This window comes from Falco cherrug, chromosome 1 (assembly GCF_023634085.1).
Source record: "Falco cherrug isolate bFalChe1 chromosome 1, bFalChe1.pri, whole genome shotgun sequence".
Taxonomy (NCBI): Eukaryota; Metazoa; Chordata; class Aves; order Falconiformes; family Falconidae; genus Falco; species Falco cherrug.
Window position 1 is genome coordinate 124,912,008 of NC_073697.1, and position 23,027 is coordinate 124,935,034.

At 47.0% G+C, this 23,027-nt stretch overlaps 1 protein-coding gene across 1 annotated transcript in view; it reads right to left on the minus strand.

Annotated features, from left to right (window-relative positions):
* ABCA5 (ATP binding cassette subfamily A member 5) overlaps positions 1-19,648 on the minus strand; it is a 31,911-nt gene extending 12,263 nt beyond the window's left edge. Inside the window, exons 1-23 of the mRNA XM_027815964.2 lie at positions 19,543-19,648; positions 18,753-18,866; positions 17,815-18,019; positions 16,540-16,698; positions 16,238-16,335; positions 15,338-15,567; positions 13,705-13,846; positions 12,779-12,967; positions 12,237-12,384; positions 11,124-11,292; positions 9,517-9,575; positions 8,880-8,990; positions 8,489-8,664; positions 7,933-8,052; positions 6,981-7,119; positions 6,715-6,805; positions 6,342-6,481; positions 4,659-4,778; positions 3,448-3,649; positions 3,030-3,199; positions 2,120-2,253; positions 1,047-1,184; positions 284-397 (exon numbers count right to left, since the gene is read on the minus strand). Of these exons, the coding sequence (XP_027671765.2) occupies positions 284-397; positions 1,047-1,184; positions 2,120-2,253; positions 3,030-3,199; positions 3,448-3,649; positions 4,659-4,778; positions 6,342-6,481; positions 6,715-6,805; positions 6,981-7,119; positions 7,933-8,052; positions 8,489-8,664; positions 8,880-8,990; positions 9,517-9,575; positions 11,124-11,292; positions 12,237-12,384; positions 12,779-12,967; positions 13,705-13,846; positions 15,338-15,567; positions 16,238-16,335; positions 16,540-16,698; positions 17,815-18,019; positions 18,753-18,857 (3,159 nt within the window). The 5' untranslated portion in view covers positions 18,858-18,866; positions 19,543-19,648. The remainder of the gene's footprint in view (positions 1-283; positions 398-1,046; positions 1,185-2,119; positions 2,254-3,029; positions 3,200-3,447; positions 3,650-4,658; positions 4,779-6,341; positions 6,482-6,714; positions 6,806-6,980; positions 7,120-7,932; positions 8,053-8,488; positions 8,665-8,879; positions 8,991-9,516; positions 9,576-11,123; positions 11,293-12,236; positions 12,385-12,778; positions 12,968-13,704; positions 13,847-15,337; positions 15,568-16,237; positions 16,336-16,539; positions 16,699-17,814; positions 18,020-18,752; positions 18,867-19,542) is intronic.
* Positions 19,649-23,027: the final 3,379 nt, after the last annotated feature.

Here is a 23,027-nt window from a genome sequence, read left to right on the forward strand (position 1 = left end):
GGATCTCGGTTTTCCCTCTAACACACTGCTTTTACACTGATGTGGCACCAGCATGTTACCTGGTTATTGCTGATTTTAGCCACCGCAGGAGCAAAGCGCCTTTCCATGGAAAGCAAAAGGGCTTTTCCCAAACCTGCTCTACCCCAGGCAGCAAACAGCAGTCACATCCACGCTGCCTTTCATGGTAAAAGACACCGTTTAAAACACCTCTCTCGATTTCCCCCCCAAATCCCAAGGTTTTCACGTTCTTGTGCAGTTTCTAAATCAACACCTGGGAGTTTACCTTATGGTTTTCTGCGTTGTCCATGGCAAAATAGGGTGGCATTCCGGTAATAATGATTCCCAGTAACACAGCTTCAAAATAGATCTCCAGTCTGAAAATTGTGTCTGGAAGGTTCTGAAATATAAATCAGATGGCTTCAATGCCAGAATGTGCGTGACCAAAAACCACTCAGAATTGGAACGTGACTGTAAATGCTAAAACATGTGTCCTGTCTATCTCAAGATCATCTGAGCTGCAGCATAAAGGAAAATACCCACAGGAGGTTTTGGAGTATTTATGTTTCTAATCAACTCCTGCAGCAGTTATCTCCTGCAGGAGGTCCTCTCCTCTCCTCAAGACCACCCCAGCTGCACGGGAGGCAGTGGACCTCCCGCATCCCCGCGCTCAGCCTCCGACAATTGCAGGTAACCCGCAACAAACCCATAACAAATTCCCAACAGGACACCCTCGTTCCAAGCCCTTTTTTCCTCCACTTCCACAAGCTGCAGGGCAAAATCACAGCACCTTTCACATCCTCTTACATTCTGCAAGCATCCATACCACACCACCAAGGACTTACTCCACGGGGTTTGCCTACTGAGGCCCAATCCTTCCCGACAGCGCGGTGCAGAGCGCAGCCTTCGGTGCTGCAGCCAGTCCCCACAGCTTCTCCCTTTGTTTACGGCGTGGTTTTGCCCCCTCCCTCTCCCCCCAGGGATGCTCTGCCACCCACCCCGTGGTTAAGGGTGGGTTTTGCCCCGCTGCAGCCACAGGTGCTGCTCACCTGCACGAAGGGGTTGCTCCAGATCTGGATGCTCTCCGTCACGTTTAAACTGCGCAGCAGTAGGTTGCTGACAATATTCATCAAAACCGGCAGCGAATGCACCATGGTACTGTTGAATATGACCGCGAAAACATAGTTCTGGAGAGGAAAGTATACACCACATTAATTCTTCTGCACGAAGGGCAATACCCTGCGAGGGCTCTCCTATGGGCTTGATTTAACCGCAAAGCGAGGAAAATCTCTGCATAAAGAACTCTGGGCAGCTCACGGTGGCTATAACGTGTAGCCTAGTTCAGGAGAACAGTCGTGTTCACAGAGAAGAAATTATTTGGAATAAATTCCCAGAATGTTTTGCGCAACTGCAATGCTATGACAAACGACGCTCCAGACAATCACAGTCTGAACAACAAAACACAGTGACCCGCACTCGTATGTTCCTGCTAATGCATTTAAAAACCAGACAGGCAAAAATTCGCATTGGCTAAGGGCTGCACAGTCACCCTAATATTAACAGTTTGCAATGAATAAAAATGGGAACAAGAGACAGAGCTGGCATTTTGCAGAGCGGTTCCTTTGCTGGAGATTAAATACGACCCCCACGCACACATCTTTCTGACACTCCTGCAGCGGCCACACTGAAACGAACACCTACAATCCCAGAAACTCATTTTTCTTTACGCATGAGAGCACCCTGGAATTATATACTTCTGTCAAACTGGGTAATTCAGCTAGTGTACGTAAATAATAATAAAAAAAAATAAATTCCTATGCCAGGTCTCTTGCGAGGTACAATATTTCCCTTGGGTTTTTGTATCCTTGTGGGCAGGAAAGGGGGATGGAAGTTTTATTAGCCTACCATAATTATCGTTATGGAAAAACAGTTATTTTGATAACGTTTCCATCCTGTCAATACAAGTCCTTTTTGCAGGCTTATTGTATAAGCAATAGTACATGGCACCATTTGATTCTATACCTCAATCGGTGCCTTTCAGGCAGGAGTACGGCACCACCAGCCCTGCCCGGCGGCGTGCCTGCTCCCGAGGGATGCGGCTGCGCCAGTCTGTCCGTCCTACCTGCCTGCCCTCAGGGTCCAGCACGTTCAGAGCTGCGCTGTGAGGTGCAGCTGCGATGTAATCGCTGTCATTGAACATCTCCAGGAGTATGTTCATGCTCCCAAGAGAGCGGACAATGTCATCGATATCCGATTCTGGTGTAAGACAGAGAAAACATGATCACTTACCATCAGCTGGGAGTATTTACACAAAATTATTGACGCGTTTCCTCACTGATACAACCCTACGATGAAAGATCATGCCCAAAGAGTTCTCGGCTACTTTGAACAACAGGAATGACTTTTTCTTTTTTTTTTTTGCTTCCCACTCAACCACCTCCAAAGAACTCAAGAAAGTTTTTTTAGTTATTTTCTCCAACTAATTTGTGCAAGTCAAATGCAGCACTGAGGAAGTGGAGCTGCCAACAAGCGTTATCAGGATACTCAAAGTTTCAGCTGAACGGAGAATTAGCCAAGAAAGCTGGAAACCAGCGGCACTGCGACACGGCACCCAGAGAAATTAAGTTGTATTAAGCACAAATTCCCCGATAGCTCAAATAGACACTCATTTCTATTGCCTGGATTGCTGCTACGCGCTTTTAAAGCATCCTAAGTGGAAACAAAATGGCATTTTCCAAAATGCTTCGTAACAGGATTTTAATCTTGATGTATCTAAATGTCTGTCCGGCCAGTTCCCTCACAGGGACCATCTTACAACAGAGCGAGCACAAGGCTACCAGCCGTGGCATGAAGGATGCTCACTCTCTGCCACCTCTGGGTACTTAGAAACTCTTCATCTGGGTTAATTCCAAGGAAAAAGTTTGACCCCAGCCCCAAAAGCATCACACACCATCCTTCCCCACCACGTGACATGCTGCGTTAAAGAGAGCTGGAGACAGGAGCTGCCCCGCGCAGCATCCCTGCTCCCCTACCTGTGGAGTTCTGCAGCAGCAGACGACTCCTGTACTTGTGATAGTTCTCTCCGGGCTTCAGCAAGTACAAATCTGGGGAAAGTTTGATAGCAGCTACAGAATTTTTGATGATGTGGTGTATGAAAAACAATAAAATCTGAACGATAAGAAAAATCAGAAAAAGCAACAACCTGAAAGAAATAAAAAGTTTCGGGTTTATTAAAATTCAGCAGAAGCCAATGCAGTTTATGTACATGATATTAAAACAACATCTCCCTCTCCCCCCAAAAAGCATGTTTTCAACAGTAACAGACAGCTTCATGCTTCTTATATTTTAAATGCAACTATGGGAGAAAAATTAATTGCATCCTGCCTCTCTGGTTTCATTCAAATAGGTTTTGAGGATTTTGTATACAAAGGAGAAAGCCCCGGTACTTACATCACTCTCACGCATTTATTTTCCCGCTTGAGACTAAGGAAATGAACTTTCGCTATGGTGGAAACCTGCTTCTTCCAGAGGGCCGTGTTGCTCATCGCCGGCACCTTCGTCTCCGAGAGCATCAGCAGGCTCTGCTCCATGTCGTCGAGGGATTTTGTATCCATTTCATCCTGCACTTGCTGGGAATTGAACACGCTATAATCTGAAAGAGAAGAGAGCAGAACTATGAACCCGATGCTCCGACAGAGCTATGCGATTTGAAACGGCAGGGCTGGAGAAGGCTGGGTGGCCAGCAACTCCTTCCCCTCGCTACTGTGTCAGCCACCCCAGCCCACCCCAGCCCAGCCTCTCAGCCCCAAGGTCAATGACACTGGGCTACCCCCGAGCCCTGAACCACACGCACAGCGGGCACTGAAGGCAGATGGTAGAAATTTCTGCCACTCAAAAGGTGCAGACCTGCCCCGGTTTCACACCGCTGCCCTACGTACGTGCCCATACTATTCCATCCCAGTACACTGAGCTGTTAAACTCTCATACCCACGCAGAGACCCTGCAGAGCAGGACAGTTTACTCGTCTGTATCACACAGAAAGCTCTAAAGAGATCAAGATGGCTTAAACCATTCGAAGTTGACATCAAAAGAACAACTGGTTAATTCTGGAGTAATATTAAGCAGTCCCAACTTTTCACTTGAGTTGAAAGTTAACTGAAAGGAGGGGAAGAGCAACAACAGCTATTTCAGCCTTAAGCGCAGGCTGCTAATACTGTTTGTGCAGAAAGTTGGGAATAAATTTTATACACTGCATTTACAATTTCTCTAAAGTAAGCTCCATTAGGAAAACAAAGTACATTTTTAAAAGCCAGCCAGAAAAAGTGCAACTGCAAAGCAAAGGAATTACGATGTAAGTACACTGGATGAAAAATTAATTACTGCAGAGAGAGCCAGTAAAAAGCTTTTCCCCTGGATCCTCCCAGAGTCACTCCCTGCTCGGCTCACTGCTTTTTCATGTTAAATATTTCAAAAGCCTGGAATGCCGTGAGACCGAAGGGGCCCCACACTGCTGGGTGCAGTGCTCCACGAGAGGATTTTTTTATATAATTTACCTTCATAGCAAAACTCTTGCTGGCACTGATGTGGCGTGGACAGTTCTACGCTAATTAAGACTAAATCAAATAGGAGGGAACCAGGAAGCCAGCCACAGGCCACCCCACCTGCTTGATCAATCTCTGCCTCAACTTCCAGCTTCAGATAGACATCCTCCAGCGTCGTCATGGAAACGCCGTACGTGATAACGCCCAAGTGGGAATGAATATCCAGGTCAGAAAACAAGCCTAGAGACAGAAGGGAAAGAGTGGTTGCTCTGAAACAGGGTTACATCACCCCCCGAGAGATCTTCAAGCACATCAGAGGCATCCCTAAAGCCTTCTGCATGGTAGGAATGAGCTGGTAACGTGTAAATATGGTCGCTTAATTACAAAGACACAGGTCATGGCTTGAGGACCAAGGGAGGGATAAGCTCCTTTTAGCACAAAACTTCAACCTCTGTGGTCGGGTATGGGAGACGGGGCATGTTTTCCCAACGCTGTAGTGTTTATGAAAACCACCTCAGCATCCTAAAGCTCCTGGGCTCAGAACTGCCTCCCAGCTAGCTGCAAGAGCCCCTTTTCCTGGAAACATCACCCACAGGGACTGCAGGACAGCTCGTCCTACCTAGATCCCTGCCCAGGCACAAAGAGATTTTACAAATAAAACCACTCAGTGATTTTATATTTTTTCATATATAAAAAAATAAATACCCAGATTCAGTAAAGCCAGCTTAACCGGGCAGGAGAACCTGGACAGCATGCATAGGTTGAAGAACCAAAATGATGCTCAGAGTGAGAGCACTTCTTAGCACCTTTGGATAAAAATACTATCAGGCTCCTGTCAATCCTATGAAGTGAAGGACTTGACAAAATGAGGAGCTTCAGAGCCAAGGTCACACTGAAGGAAAATGCAGTTGCGTAAAATGGGAAGAGCAGTTGATATCCGATGATGCTTATCAGATCCACAACTTCTGCTCCAGTGGCTGAGGCATATTCCCGACCTCAGCTCCTCCTTAAAACAGTTTGGGGGAATGGATTCATTCTTGCATAAAGACGTCTGTTTTTCAAAAGTACACGCAGTGGCTGCTAAAGGTAAAACTAATAAATTATTAACTGGTTAAATGCAAAGGGGAAAAAACCATTTATGGAATATGAGCTGCATTTTCACATCAGTATTGATTCTCCCCTAGCTTTCCACACAGCGCAAAGGACACACTGTTTCTTCCATTTTTTTCCTGGGAGGTAAACAAGGAGCCCTGTATAGGGCTGATCAGATAATTGCTGCCATCTAGTGAAATCAACACATCTGTTCTGCGCTCCCTCTTGCCAGTGAATTTCAAGGCAGCGACACAAGGCTCTACACAGGTCACAAGGGGGATTGATTTTTGTAGGACTTGAGGCTCTCTGGAGGGCAGCCCTCCCCATTAAAATGCTCTGTGGTAAGAGGATGCTTCTTCAGGACGAGGGGATTCTCAGGCGAAAGGGTCTCTTCACCCTTCTGCTAAATAAAGGCACCTCCCCAGCACTTGCTGTCGGGTACCACGTCCCTCTAAACACACCGCAGCCCCCTTGGAAGAGACCTCGCTGACTGAGCGGCAGACAAATCAGCCAACCAATGGGTTTTTTCTCATATATATATATATTAAAAAATACATGTATATATTTATATATATTTTATATATATGTATTTATATATATAAACCACAAAAAAGAAGTGACAATTTAACAAGAATTGCAGGCTGTGGCCATGCTTGAAGGATTTCTCTTCTGCAACTGTTCAGCCCTGCAGAGCAACCCAAACATCGATACCTGCAAACTTGTCCATGTCCCTGAGCGGCAAGGTGTACACGAGCTGCTCGTCGTTCTCCTGGATCAGGCTGGCCGCAGGTATGTGCTGTCTTATCAGCGAAGTTGTAGCTTCCGTGTTGCAATAGGCATCGATGTGCATACTGAGAAAACACATGATGAGCAATTGGGGTTTTAAAGCTTGCTTTTCTCCTTACACCCACATCGGAACTATCAGCCTGCAGAGCGCCAAACCTTCAGCACAAACACGATGAAAGGATTTTTTTGGGGGCCAGGGGGTGCTATCTTATAGATTTTAAACAGAAAACAATTAAAAAAAAAAAAAAAAAAAAAAGAGACATCATGTCACATAGAAGATACCACAGAAAAAGAATACCTCAAGCGGTAGCCAATTCCCCATTTGCTTTTGAGAAAGAGAGAAGATCCAAGGCATTTTAACATCCCTTGAGAAATCACAGCTTTACGATCTAGAAACAAAAATCAAGAAGGCCCTCTGAATCACACAATTGTCAGTTTGTTTCAAACCCCAACTATGTATTTCAAACAAAGCTGTATTCCACCGTTAGAGCAGCATCACTTTCTGCTCCGTGGCTGCTGCTGCTGTTCTGCCTCTGCCCCCCCGCCGGTACCCAGGGCACTCACCGGCGAGGATATCTGCCTCGTCCATGAAGTGGGTACTGAAAACGGTCACACGATTCGCTTTCCTGTTTTTCAGAAGGTTCCAGACGATGTGCCGCGAACACGGATCCATACCCGCAGTCGGCTCATCCAGCAACAAGACCTTTGGGAAAAACCAGGAAGCGTTTGCAAAGCCATATCCGCATGCAAGGAATCAACCGTGGGAAATCCTACCCAAGTAACAGATACAGGGCTTCTTGTTTGAAGCCTGCTAATTAGTCCTCGAAAACATGCAGGAAACATCCTAGCGTAAGCAAGGCAGCTGTCTTCACTGTGCTTTGAATAAATTCATCTCCTCTTCCAACAAATGGAAAAATCACATAGTAAGTTAATGCCATCGTCTCTTTCATTCCGTTTCTGATACAATTATGTTTAGCTACGGCTGCAGTCCATCTATTAAGGGATGATTAAATACACACACATGTTATTATATTCAAGTCCCGGTGGACTGTCATACACACCATTTTTAAACACAGACCTCAAAGCAGCCACCGTTCTTACAGGGCACCAATAACAGATCTGTAACACAAAAGCACTCTCTGTCCACAGCCCCGTGCCAAGTGCCTGGACAGCTTTGCGAGGAACGTCTCCAACAGGTTCACTGCTGGGGACTAAATGTCACCTGCCAGAAATGACATCAAACCTGTCACGCTGTGGTTTCACAGAGAGATGAAACCCAGAGCTACTGCCACTACCTAAGCCATTAGCATCCCCCAGCATAAAGGCTGAGCTGTTGAAGTGGTATTTTTAAAACCACAAATGAAGAAAAAAAAAAAAAAAAAAAAAAAAAAGAGAGAGACAGATACTCAAAGGAACAATTTCTGCATCTTACGTATTATTAGTCGGTTTTGACAAGAGACATCAACCCTTGGGTGTGTTAGTGACAGCAAGTCAGGTTTGTCTCCATCGCTCGCACCTTTGGGTTCCCAAGAACAGCAACTCCCACCGACAGCCGCCTCTTCTGCCCCCCGCTTAATTTTTTAGCTTGATTGTCTCTGATGGGCTGCATATCCAAATCCAGCAACACCTTCTGCACCTTCAAAACATAAGAAAAAGCACATTTATTTTTTTTTTAAAAAAAGCAGATTTTTTAAACAAGATTATTAATAACCAACAGTCAAATGAACTGCTCCTAATTCCCCGTGTATCCTGTATCTGAACTGTGCACCCTGCAAACCAGCCGGTACATCAACAGTAGGGTCTTTAGCTCCAGCAAACCTGAAGTTAAAAGGTGTCTATGCTTGAACACAAACACTAGGATTTAAAATGTTTCATGAGCATTTTAGTTTCATAGGAAAAACTGAGAGTTTATTCTTGTACAAGTATCTGTCTGCACCTCTTTGTCGACTGTACTGTAAAGCAGCATTTCCCTGCAAACTTGCCTTAAGGAAATACCGGTGTAACGTAAGGGTGTTTTGCCTTACTGGTTCAAAACGATCAGGTAAGATAACGTCTGTGCCCAGCTGACTTACCTCTTGTATCAAATCATTCTGAGGGATTCCTTTAATTGCAGCGAATATGGAGAGATTCTCCTCCACAGTCAATATATCAAAGTGTATGTCGGACTGAGGGCACACCCCGGCTATCTGTCGCACTTCAAGCATTTCATCGATCTCGGAGACTTTGTGCCCATAGACAGAGACGAACCCTTAAAAAACAAAACAAAACAAACACAGGAGCCATCAGCCAAGAGGTTTTTTTACAGCCAGAGAGCAGGATAACAAGGATGTGGATCTAAAGCAGACTCTTTCCAGACCCTATCCAGAGAAAAATTCAGTGCATCCCGGAACAACCATAAAGGCTAACGGCTTTGGTTTATCAAAAGCAGGGTACTCAAAGCCTGCTAAGAGTGGAGGAGCTCACCGTCAGTCGGCGGACACAGCCCGCAAAGGATGTTCATCAGCGTCGTCTTCCCGGTGCCGCTGTGCCCCAGCAGAGCCGTGATCTGCCCTTCGTAGATGTCGAAGGACAAATCTGGTCCCCGAGGCAGGCGCAAGAGAGAGAGGAGATGTTAGCGATGGGCTGGTGGCGCCCAGAGCCAGCTCCTAGCACAGAGGTAAATTCAAATACTAACATATGGGGTATGCATCCGCGCTGGCTCGGAGGGACGCCTTACCTCCGCGCCCTGGGGCTGGGGGGCCCTGCACCGGCTGGGGGCTGCGTTAAACGCCACACGGGGAAACGAGATGAAAACATTAGGGAGACGGGGCAGGGAAGATCATATCACTACTAACACGGGCGCAGGAGGAGTAACGGGGCCGGTGTCAGCAGGTTTTCTTGTGATGGGAAGGCTCCTCTTTTGGGGTACCATTTGATACAAGTTTACTCTCACCGCTTTGGCAAAAAGACACACACAAGCACATCTGGCATTCATGCTCCAAGGCCCCACCCCACTAAAATAAACCAAAAAGCCCAAACCGAAACAAAAAAAAGTCACTCAACAATCCAGCTATTGCTCCTCTGCATCTGATAAGCAGCTAAAAAGCTAAAATGTTCTTACTTCTGAGAGCCTCCACAGTTTCCCCCTTTTTTCTGAATGTTTTCTGAACACAGCTGATTCTGAAAGAAGACACGTCATTTTATAAACTATTTGAGGATCTTTGTATGTCATTTTGAATGATCAACACTTGGCAACAGTCACAACAAGACAACCATACTAAGGTTGCACTAGGCACATTAAAGACCCATGAAGGCAAGAGACAGGCCACCTTGCCACAGAACTCGGTGCATCTCCACCCTGGCCATCAGAAAGCATTTTCTGGTCACTTTCTAGGGCATTTCCTATGATGACAGACTGAATTATTTCAAATCTGTGTTCTTGAACAACACACTAGAGGTTTTCCCAAGCTAGAAAAGGGAATGGCTACTCCCCAGTAATTTCACAGAACAGCAGAAGACTCAACAGACGCCAGACGGAAAAGAGACGTGGGTAGAAGAGACTCCAAAGATGTGATTACAGACAGCCCTTGATCAAAATTAGGGAAAAGCAAGCAGGTATCTTTCTCTCCAAGAAGGGTAAAAACCATCCCTCTGGCCCCATCGTTTTTCAAAATGAAAAAAACAACCAGTTTATTTGAAGGATGGGTTTTGGAAGCCTGGCCACCCTGAAAGCGAGGATGGAGAGTGGATTACAGGTGGGAATGGGGGGAGAAGAACCGGGTATGAAAGAAAACAAAACCTGTAGATGTAAAGATGACAAAACAGTGCAAAAATGATGGTGAGCTGGTGGAGGGATGCTATGGAAAGAGTCCAGGGTAGATGAATAATGCAAAAATGGCCACAATGTTCTCACGTGAACGTCAGGATTAGAACCGGATCCTTCAACCTATGGCAGATGCTCAAAGAGACATGGACAGCATGGACAACACAAGATTCATTCTGGTCACTAACCCCAAACATCCATTTGAGGCTAGTGGAGCCAAGCAGGAGGAGTGAAGCTGCTGAGTTCCCCTACGCGTATCAGGCTGTGCCACTGGAAAATGATGGCAACAAGGGCTACAAGGAAGATACTGAAAATAGTATCTGAGGAACTCCGAAAACACATGACAGTCCAGATGCAAGACAACAGGTGACACAAAACACAGCATGGAAGATGACAGCATGGACATCTATTTTTCAGTTTCGGTTTACCCTCTTATGTATGGCAGCTGGGGAAAACCACTCTGGTCTACGGAGAACACAACAGCCTCCACACAAACTTAGAATTCAGCTTTCTCTCCTCAAAAATGTGTGTTACCAGAAACTAAACCTTCCCAGAAGAGTAGGCGTTTCAACATCTGCAACCGCTTACACCTCTCGTGGCCTCAGCGAAACTGAGGGAATGGAAAACCGGCCGGGTTTGAGAGGACTCCAGCCGAAGGAATACAATCCACAAACAAACCCTGCCTTTAAGCCCAGCGATTTATCCTTGGAGAGCATCCATGTCACTGATGATGGGGCTTCACTGAAAATGGAAACTAGCCGTGCGGAGGACCCTGCAATGCATACCATATGCTATTTGAATCCAGCGCCTGGAGAACTCAGAGCGATTTTCAAATTGCACATCAAAACATGTCAGGGACCCAGGCGACCTGCTAATCTGCAGGTGGGGCAGGGCAGGGCTTGTACCTGATGGCTTCTTTCCCCTGAAATTCGGAGGGCACGGGTTCCACTATCTCACTGAAACTCAGACTGCCATTGACGCTGCTCTCGTACAGCTCTTTGTAGTTTTTTCTGTGCTTCGACCAAAACGAGGGCTTCATGAAGAAGAACGGTGTGCGGCGTAGTCCAAACTCCCCTGGAGAATACAGGGAAAAAGACAATTTCTTAACAGTAGCTGTGGATACTCTTCAGCTTTTTTTTAAATATATATATATATATAAAAATAAACATAATATATATATTATAATAATATATAACATTTTAATATATATGTATATGATATATAAATATTCTATATAACTGTTCAATACATATGTATTATTTATTTATAGATCATACAGTAATAGGAGATATTAAATAGGTAATTTTTTATATATGTGTGTGTGCATATATAGATCTCTATCTTTTATAGCTAAAACCCTGCTGAAGGTCTAGCAGCCAGCCCACATCCCCATTCCGGAGGGATTCCATCAGCCAAGTTTACATCATCTGCATTTAAGCCACAGTTCCCATCAACTCAGTTAGCAAAGCTGGAACCTGCTCGCAATTTAAATGTATGTGCAAATCTCTCTGTGCAGGAGAAATCCCCGGCACCGAACAACGGTGACTTAAACGCAGGCGATATAAAGCCAGAGAGATCAGAGGCAAAGGGAGCTGAAGGGCTTAACCAGGCATTAGTCGCGAGATTAACAACTTAATTCTGCATTTCATGTTAAACTACTGCCGTCGCAGGGAAAGGTCTGGAACGGGCAGAGCGGTCCTGAATTTTCAACCCTTAAGAGCAAATTGCAAAGGCTTTCCTCTAGAAAGAGGGCAAAACAAAGTTCAGCTGGTGTGCCTAAGGGCCATCCATCCCAAACATGCCAGTACCTCTCCCCACATCTCGTAGTTACAACAGAATATAAATGATTTCAGCTAAAGGTATTCCGAGTCACAGCATAAAATGTGTTTACAAATAGCACCACCTCCTTTCCCCACAGCAGAAATTAATTGAGAACTGCCACCAGCCGGGTCAGCTCAGGGGGCTCAGGGCTCCGGTGATGCTGGCCCTGCTCGGTTCAGTTTTCCCAATGAACGTACCTGGGATAACCTGATCAAGGTAGACAGCTACAAGCAGATAAAATATGCTATCCAGCACCAATAAAATAAGGGAGATAAAGAGTGGGTAAGGACCGTCATATAGATTTGAAAATGTAGCACCGTCTTCATAATCTTCCAGATGCATGACCTGCCAACAAACACGGACAGAGGAAGGTGTTACACACCGGCGTGGTACCAGCCTGGGAGGACACGACAACATGGTGCAAAGCTTAGCAAAAGCAAAAGGAAAAACTTAAAAAAAAAAAAAAAAAAGAGAGAGATGAAAAAGTGACTGAAATCATAGCAACAAACATGAAGAATAACAGCTGCTTGATGGCACACTGTAGTTTACTTGGTATTAAATTGCCATGGGAGATAAGTAAGACAGGCCTTTTTCCCCGCTGTCAACAGATTATTAGAGAAAAAAATAAAAGAAAAAAAAGAAGAGTATTTAAGAATATCTACTTCAAGACCTACTTGAAAGCAACGCAAGACAAGTGAGCGCGACGAGGCCGCAAGCGGAGAGGCAGGCGGTCACTCACCTGCGCGACGCCGATCAAGAAGCTGCACTGACACAAGGGGCTGAGCACCCACACGAAGGACTTGGGGAAATCCTCCAGCAGGACAATGTTAAGGCCCACGAAACCAAAAGCCAGCGTGGCCAAGAACTCCACTATACCCACATGTTTTGACTTTTTAAATAGAGGTGTCAGCATCAGTGCAAAGAAAACCTAAGAACAGATTATGGGGAAGAAAAAAAAAAAGGTATCTATTAAAAAAAATAATAATCATACAGGGCTTAGAAAAACTGAAGGAGAAAGAACATCGCTTCAATTTTGCCTCTGATAATTGCATCATTTTCCTGGTATAGTCACTACAGCGTTCACCCACGTGCTACTCTCGCCTTACAAACAGGCTGCTGGGAGGGACCTACTTCCCAAAGATGCCGGTGACAGAGCGCTGAAAAATATGGTAAAGGAAAAATAAGGAGCCATATGGCTGAGCATGCATGTACACCCTGGTTAGTACACCTTCCGTGAATGACAGACAGTAAACAAAGAGCTATTCCTGTACTGGTTGCTTATGAACTCAGACAAGCAATTGGCTGCATTAATGAATTCTCTGATCTTTAATTTAGGTTGTAACATTACACTGTATAGTAACAGCAAACGTCTAGGAGAGGGCATGGTTTTGGACTTCAGACCAGTGCTGCACAGTGTTCTCAGTTCAAAGACAATTACAAACTCAGGTATCTCAGTAGGAAAAGGTATTCCTGCTAGCGATGGTCAAGACCATACAACACCCCAACCAGAGTGGTCCCCGGGATGGGTAAGACACCCACCACTCAGTCCTACAGAAGCTACATTTGATCCAAACCCTGTAGTAGAGAAAACAAGATCAGATGGGAAGGGGATAAAAAAACCCCAGAGATGGGAATGCTGGATTCAACGAGACCAGGAATACTTACCGAGGAGATTCCATACAGGAAAAAAAGGAGAAATATCACAAAGGCACTGCTCTGGGGAAAGAGGGAAGAAGCCGTAGCAATCACTGCCATCAGAATGGACATGACAAAAATCAGACTCATGTAGAGCAGCACCCAGGAAAGCCTAAGAACAAAAGGAAGGGGGGGGGAGGGGGGGGCAAAGAAAAGAAACCAGTGAATGAATTCCCAGCTGGAATTATCCACGCACACAAATAGCTAAAACTACCATTCTTTAATATTCCAGACAGCTGCACCAAAGCACAAGCTTGCAACAAAACAAGAGTCTCCAAATAAAAAGAGCTCTTATAAACATCCTTGTAATTGTTCTAGGCATAAGAGCACACACATCAATACCCACAGCATCAAAAAGATACACAATTAGATGATTCATGATTTTTATTTTATTTTTTTTTAACTTGCATAATTAATTCCCTGGTATAACCAAAAGAGCGTAACTGAGCAGTAGGTTTCAATAATTAAAGAAATTCTATTTAAAATTTAATACACTGGTCATTCCAGTAGCTATGCAGGGTAATAAAACCCTTTTCTTTTTCACAACAGAGCTGCAAGTCTGTGAGCAATTCTGACCTCAGGAAACAAGGGTGGTTTGTGTACGGGTAGTAAAAAACGACCCATCTTCCTCAGCAGCACACTTCTGTCAGATCCAGCGGCTGCTCAGGGCTGCACTCCCAGCGAGCCTTCGCACATCGCTCCCATTTCACACTGGAAAGAGTAACATGATTTTCTCCAGAGCAGGGATGCTCAGCGCTGATGTGCGAGGGGCCAGAGGGGCCAGCGGCCCATCGCTGCGTGCGAAGGGCTCGGCTCGAGAAGATTTGTCACCAAGGACGTATCGTCAGCAAAGGGAACGGCTGCCAGAGAAAGAGCTTGGGCGCAGAAATAAAACAAAAGCAACCAGGAAAAAAGTAACCCAGACAAGCCCAGCTGGCTGGTACCCTGCAGCAGGGAAAGATGCTAAAACGCTGCTGGACGCTGAGGCGAAGGGCAAAGCGAAACCCGTTTTTATCTCCACAACTATCAATGATTTCAGATTACTACATCCTCTCATCTGGAAAAAAAACCCATCCCGTTACATTGCACAGGACCTTTTCCATCACGGTAAGGAAACACATTAAAACCTGTTGCTCAGACTGCTCCGTCACATTAAAATTATCAAGCTAGATTCATCTCATTATGTGTCGGGGAAACTGCTGCTAAGCCCTGGAGAGAGACCCCAGGTGACCTGCTGAGCCTCCCGGCAAGGAGGCATTGAGCCAAAAATATTTAAAAGCAGTAAAAACCGAACGACATAAAAATCTCACACGTTGTCACATTTAATCCCTCTAACTCTGGCATAACTTTACGTGCACAAATGCAACAGCATTACTCTGGTATTACTTATTAAAATATTCCTATTTTCACGATACTGCAAGCACCTGTTAGATTTTACACAGTATCTCACTTCTGGGTGGGTTTCAGTTCATCAGACTGAAAACAATTTAAAAAAAGGAGGACAGGACAGGGGAATTTTCCTAGAAAGTGTTATTTTGTATTATTCCTTTACACATTTTATATTTCTTTTATAAACAACAGGTTAAAACAAACACTCACATACCAAAAGGCAGTGTCATGAAGTCCCAATATTTTTAAGAATTCCTTCAACTTCCTCTCCTTTTCCGCCACAATATGAATTGCCAAATAATATCCAAATGGCGAGAAAGCGATCACTAGGTAAATTAAAATAATCGCACGAGGAAAATTATCTATTTCCACCACCGCAGCCTCTCCCATAACCACTGCTCTTGTCAATTCAAGCTGTTCCCAAACCGACTGATTCGTCTTCAGCTGAAAGGAAGGGAAGAGGTATTTCTGCATCATCTCGGATTTTAGTGCCTCATCCCACCCAGCAGCAGCGACCCCGGCTTAGCCCCCCCCGGCCATTGCATCGCCCCGCACCCAGCCCCAGCCTCCATCCCCACTGCCAGGGGGAGACCCCGAAACCTTCCTGGCCCCAAATCCCAGGCCAAAAGCACAGGAATTGGAGAACACCTGAACATCTGGAGATAAAATTAATAATTTTGCAATTCCTAGCACCTGAAAAACAGACCCCCTCCTGTCACGAGCAGAGTGACGGGAAAGAAACAGGGAGAAAGGCACTGCTGACGAACGCCGACACCAAAGCAGTAAGGCAAATTCTGCAGCCCCTTTTGGTACAGCATCTTAAATAACATTTTGGGGTGAGCACTGTCAAGCCTTTGTGTTTGAAAGACTGCTGCGATGTATGGTTCGGGCTCATTTGGATGTAAATGAAGACAAATGCCTGCATTATTCAACGCAGAAGAACACTTTTGTATGAAATACGGGAAAACACATGAAATATCCTGCCTCCCCATCAGACTCAAGATAATTTTTCATATGGCATTTTACAGAATTAATAGACAACATGAGAAAAACAGAGCCTAAGGCAGTCCACGGATTTGAACTTCCTTGGTTTTGTTATTTTTTTCAGGTTTACCTGTATGATTGCAGCATCGATGCAGGCTTGCAGAGCTGTAAACCCTGAGCTCCAGTATGTTACCGACTCGCATCCTTTCTGCAGGTTGGAGCAACTGGCTGCAGAATAAAGGCAGGCGTTTTACAGTGCAAAAAGCCATCTTATCCCCAGTGCAAAGATGGCTCAGCCTGAGGCCATCCCTCAGAAATGATGGAAATAACCCGCATAAACCAATACAGGCAAGACCAGGCCAAAAAAGAACAAGAGGGAATGATGTTTCAGTTTATCCCCTTACAGAGCAATACGAGAACACGCACATTTACCTCTCGATTCCGTGTAAATGGAAGACATAGCGATGGAATTGTGAAACCTCAGCTGGTAGGACATGGCATCGTTGAACACGACGCCCACAAATTTTGAGGATTTAGAAGCACTAGCCTCTTGCAGCTCCTCCTCGCTTAAATACTCCTCCGTGATGATGCCTGTGAGATAGAAGAAATTCTCATGTTGATTTCGGTATCAGCACAGCAGGAAGAAAAACTGTGACTGTTTAAGGAAGCATCACGTTAATCATTAACGATTCATTCTGTTTTCGAGATACGTACAGTTATATTTTTGTCCCAGTGAAGGAACTATTCTCCTGAACAGAAACCTGCAGGAGTGTTGTTCAGCTGCAGGGTGGGTAATTCAAATTTACCCCCAGGTCTTCTTTTCCCTCCCCCGATTTTTTGCTGCTCCAACAGCTTCTGTGCCCCAATCCTCTGCCAGCCACCCAAGAGATTATCCTCCAGCACCAGCACTTTTCAAGAAGTGCAGATTAACTGCTGCAAAGGGCTAAATACATGAAAACATGGTATTTCTCCACCAACTTCAGCAGAGGATGGGAGGCAAATGGGCTGCACAGGCAGAAAGCAGAATTGTTTGCTCAAAGTAGCTGAAGGCACCCATAGGGAAAAGGCAGATGCTGGGCTGCCTGTTTCCCCACGGTACCTTTGAGGCATGCATACCACAAGGAGGAGAACCAAAGACACCAAACTAAAAATACATCAGGTTATGGAGAGATAAGTTCCTGCTAGATGTGTAAGCTGTGTAGGCAAAGCAGTTTAAACCAACAAAAAAAATTGCTTTCAAAAGAAAAGGTGACACGGTGTTAATGGGAATCAGCATTTTAAAAATTCTAAGATGTTGTTTTGATAAGAACAACAGGATAGAAAACACAACCTGAATTATCTGCGGGATAGCATCATCTCCTGGATTTGCCCCAGGATGCCACAGGACAAGTACTAATTAGCCCAGAGCTGCTCAGGGGCTGTTTGTACTCTGGGTCCTCCCAAAACCTTTCCTGCAGCCACGTAACACTTCTTGGCTGTGACAGAAGAATGGGAATCATTTTAAGATGGTAGTGCCAAAACATTTGCCAGCCAAGCAAAAAAAAAAAAACCAAAACCAAAAGAAAGCCTTCACAGTCTTTTCTTTTATCTGCAATGGAAAATAAACGTTTTTTTTCTACCAGCAGCAGCAACAGCGAGCTCCCCCTTCCAACACAAGCCACAGCGTGAGACACAGCGAGAACAAGAAAATTCTTAGGGTGTGAATACCATCTTCAAAGTTATCAAAAGCCACTTTCTTCATGATTTCTCGTGCCATTCGGGTGGGCGGCGTGTATCCGATGACAAAATTCACCAGCATGGAGGTATCCAGGGTGCCGAGGTTGGAGTTGCTGAGCTCGCCGTATTTCCTGTGCGGATGCATCATGCTCATCAGAATCAGCCAAAACAGGAAAAAGAGTGGGAAAAGGACCTCCTGTACAAGGAAAGTAAGAAATATGAAAATTTCAAAGAGCAGTCGTAGAAACAAAGTTTACCTTAGTTACACGAAGCTTAAGGGAGGGACCGTGAGTTTCATTACTTGACTGTAAAGTTCCCTGAACGTTTTCAATGCAACAGCAATTTTAATGCCAAATCCTTCTCTGGCACTGAAGCAGGATTTTAATCGCATTCATCGGTAACCTAAGAAGCTGTTTTAAGGTACAAAGGGATGATTCTACACGCTTTAAAAAAAATCAGCAACTTCATGCTCTTTGGAAAGTAGCAAAACACAAACCATGAAGCATTAAACCAGTCTAGCCAAGCACTGTACTATCTCTTCTTCACGCCACAATTCATCTTAAAGCATCACACACATCACCTATGCACAGGGCTGAACTGTTAGGAAAGATAAAAATCTTTTGGAGAGGTCTAATCCCACCACACTGCTCAGTTATGGGCACAACTAACTGGGTTTTAGAAGCGCGCTAAGGCTGCAGTATTAATTCCAGGGTATTTTCTGGACAATGCCTTATGCATGACAACACATTTTCAGCCAAAGGATCACAAAATATCTTCTGAAAAAGCTTATTTCAACCCAAAATTAGAGCAGATCGTGAAACTTCAGAAAGATGGTAACAGAACTGAGCATTGCCTCTAACTCAGGAGCTACTGGTAAACGCAGAATAACTGCGGGTACGAAGGCAGCAGTGAACACGCACTCCGCTTACCTGAACGCTGCTTTTTTTAGTCCTACACTTAATAAGACAGTTCTTGAACAAGAGAGCTCTGGTTTGCCTCCATACTCCTGCTTCTCTTGGAGCAGCTGGTGCCATTTTTCCAGGCTAGTTAAAAAAGAAAAAAAAATAAAACAACCTACAAACAAAACCCAAATCTGTATTAAATGACAAAATAATTCAAAAAGCAGAAGCCAGGCATTTGCAGCATTCAGTACCTCATATTTTTATATTTTCAGATAGATATTTCACTTTCACTTTTTCATATTTTCAATGCCTTCCTGTATATATGCCAGATGCCTGCTACATGAAGAAATTGGTTGCACTTGTTCACAACGAGAGAGCTGGGAAAACTGGCTGGGAGAGGCCTCGGGATGCAATCCTCCACCCAGAAGCAGGATCAGCATTTGTGCTAAGACTTGAGCTAACCTGGGCTTATTTTCATTTTGCTACACATGAATTACAAAGCAAAGTATTTATCTCGGAGCACAGCTCCAGCGTCCCATGTCCCATGGGCTCAGGGCAGCCAGCCAGATCGATGCATCTGAAAGCAAGAGCCACCTCACCCCAGGCAAACTGTTCAATTTACCATGAGTAACGCCTTTCCATTTGGGAGCAGATCCAACACTACATACTTTCCTTTTAATTTTTTTTCCCCACTTTTTCATTAGGCCAACCGTACAGCACAGTAGTGCTGAAGATAATATTTGGGGAAAAAATAATAAAAAAAAAAGATTTTGAAACGCTCTTCCAAGAGACAGCATCCAATTCCACCGGGACGTACCTGGTGAGGGATGGCAGGCTGGGGAACCACCACGTTTCTATCCCCAGCGTTGCCACCACTTTGCTGCTGGAGGTTTGGAGTCACTGGTCCATCTACATCTCTGTTTTCTCACCTGTGAAGGTGAAATACAACCATGAGCAGCTCAGCAGGGCCAGCAGAACCAGCGTGGGCTGCTGCAGCTCCCCAGCTGCTCCGGCCCCGTCCCACCTCCAGCAACACCTTCATGCCACAGGTGACCGACCGAGCCATTGCCCAGCGTTTCCAACAAAACACAGTGCGGATTTTAAGAACACATCCCTATTTCTGGTTTTACAGCTGCCAACGCTTGTTCAGAAAGCGGACTGATGTTTTTGGTGCTGCATGTTCAGCACAGCTCTGCGGCAGGACCTGGTTTCTCTGTTATCTGTTAGACAACACATGGCTCAAGCTTCCTTCCCAGCTGTATTTTAATATAGAAATCTATTTTGGGAGTGCAGACATCATCTAATGAAATACATGAGGTTGCTTGAATGTCAGCACCGCTGCTATGAGCTGAGCTTGAAGAACTTCAAATGCACAAACTGCTTTACAGAGAGCTCTCCCAGAGCCTGCATTCCTCCGAGCGCAGGAGGGAGGAGAGGAGGGGGAAGGCTCTGCAAGCGACACATCCCGATCCCACTGCTCACGGCCTCCTCTGCTGTGGGTGCTGGGGTCCCCCACGGGGCAGTGACCCCAGCAGGCACAGGCAGCACGAGGACCTGTGCGGGACACGGCTGCACATCCCGGGAAGCCGAGCCTTGGGAAGAGATCCCACCTGCAGCGCTTTGATAACGTCCCACTGAATCGACTTCAAACATCCCAGAATCACAGAACAGTTGGGGTTGGAAGGGACCTCTGGAGATCATCTAGTCCGGCTTCCTCCCCCCCCAAATAACAACCCCATTTTGCTCAAAAAAACCCCAGACCACCCCACACGAACTGCTTAAACATCACCCTATGCTAATAACTAACTCTTGCAGGAAAATTGCATCCAACTCCTCTGGATATTTTCGAGCAAGAAATGTTTCAAAATGACAGCAGAATGTTTTAAAAATAATGAAGAGCAGCAGCTGTTGCTTACAGGTCATAAAAAATAATGTGCTTCTGCCCTATGCTCACAGCATGCCCTGTTATGTGCCCAGACTCCCACCCTTTGCTTTCAGAAGCAGATTCAAAGTCCTTTGGAGAGGACAAGCTCCACCATGGTCCCCACCGAATGCTACACGGCTGCACCAAAGCCAAACCCTCCCCCAGTCACACTGCTCCATCCTAATAAAATCCAAAAAACTGGCAGAGATTTAATAGGATTCAACTTCTAATGCCACTTACTGGTTTTTTAATTATTTTCTATCCATTTATTAAAAAACCCAAACAAACCAGTAACTCTTCCAATCTTCCCTGGAATGCCCCCATGCTTTAATTTACGTCAGACAGGTTGGAGGAGGGGTTGTTTTAAGAACGTTAATTGATTTCTTGATATTACACCTGCCATCTCTGCGTAAGCTAATGAAGCTGCAGAACACAAAATTAAGAACGTTGAAGCATCACTTGAACGCTCCTAGCGTTCCCAAACCCAAACCCTCCTAGGAACTCCAGAGGAGGAAAACAAACACATAGGTTGAACAGAAAAAGAAGCTGCCAAGACATTTATCTGAATAAATACCGGAGAAAAACGCAAATACTCTGAACCTGCAAAAGCCTCCCTCAATGTCGCCCCTTGTTTATGGTCTCGTACTGACAGAAGTGGCTGAAACGCTTGCTGGCACCTCAGCCCAAGCAATCCCAAGGAGATTATTTGGTTCGTACTTCAGTTCCGGATCAGAGATGCTGGCGGTCCTTACGGGGGGATAAAGATCAGACCCTACTCGAGGCTTCCCTCGCTTCCCCAGGCATCAGCCTGGCCGGGCTTTAAGGGATTTAAGCTGCTGTGATTTGGTGCTCTATGCCCGGCAGCCCTTGCTTCATAAGCTAAAAGCAAACAAATAAACAAGGGGGGGTGGGGGGGTGGTGGTGGTGGTGTATGTGCATGTGTGCGTGTGCGTGAACAAGGCGCGGGTGTGCGTGTGTGCACACCTCAGCTAAATGAGCTGTGGCTTAAGAGAATAAAAAAAAAAAAAGCCAACAACTTAGTGAACACCACCTGCAGAAAGATAAGAAAATAAAATTACTGATCTTGCTGCAAGGCGACGGCAACGTAGATGATACTTAAACACTGATGTGCTTTTTACTGCTCTTCAATTATTTAAGCGAAATGGGTTATTTATGCGTTTTTAAAAACGGGCGGAATCTTCCTCCCCATCTGGATCCCGAGGGAAGCGGCTGCGGCTCCGGCACCACGGAGCCCGGCAGCTGCAGAGCGGCTCCCTGCGGGCTGGGGCTGCGGGGCCGCACCAGGGCTGCCCCGGCTCCGCACCGCGCTCCGCACCCGGCTCCGCTGGGGCTCCGCATCCAGCACGGCTCCCCGCATCCGCCCGCCCGCCGGGGGCTCCGCACCCCGCACCGCTCTCCCCACCAGCCCCCGCACCCGGCCCCGCCGGGGCTCCGCATCCAGCACGGCTCCCCCCAGCCGGCCCGGCCCCCGGCGGCTCCGCACTCGGTCCCGCTCCCCGCACCCGGCCCCACTGGGGCTCCGCACTCGGTCCCGCTCCCCGCACCCGGCCCCCGGCGGCTCCGCACCCCGCGCCGCTCCCCGCACCCGGCCCCACTGCGGGTCCGCACGCAGGCGCCGGCCCCGCTCCCCGAAGCCCCTCGCTGCCGGGCGCTCCCGCAACCGGCAACGGCAGCGCGGGCCCGGCCTCCCCCCGGCTGCCCGGCCTCCCGCGGCGGCCCCGCACCACCGCCCGCGGCACCCTCACCGGGACCAGCCGCTCGGCCCGCCGCGCCCGGCAGGTGCGGCACGGCTCCTCCTCTTCCTCCGCCGGCCTCGGCCTTCCCCTTCCCGTCCGCACCGGGGGGCCGCCCCCGCGCCCCGCCCCGCCCGCCGGAGCCCCCCGCCGCCCCCGCCGCTGCGCTGCGCCGCTCCCCGCCGGGCGCAGGGCCGGGGCCGCGCTGCACCGCCCCGGGCGGAGCGCACCCCACGCCGCGCAGCCCCCCCCGCCCCCGGGCCGGGCCGCACCGCAGCGCCGGGACCCCTCTCCCGGCGACCCCCCTCCCGGGAACCCCCCCACAAATGGCACCCCCGTCCGGGGAGCCCCCTCCCATCGCGATGACACTCCTCTACCGGAACCCCCACCCCCAATGACACCCCTCTCCGAAACCCACCCGAGGACCCCCACCCTTCCAAGGACCACCGTCCTCTCTCCCAATGATCACCCCCAAGGCCCCCCCCCCTCCCAGGGACCCCTCCTCAGAAACACCCCCTCTCCCCGGAACCCCACCATCCCAGGGACCTCCGCTCCCCTCCTCCAAAGAACCCTCAATTCCCAGGGACCCCCAACTCCCTGGGACACCCCCCTGAGGACCCCCCC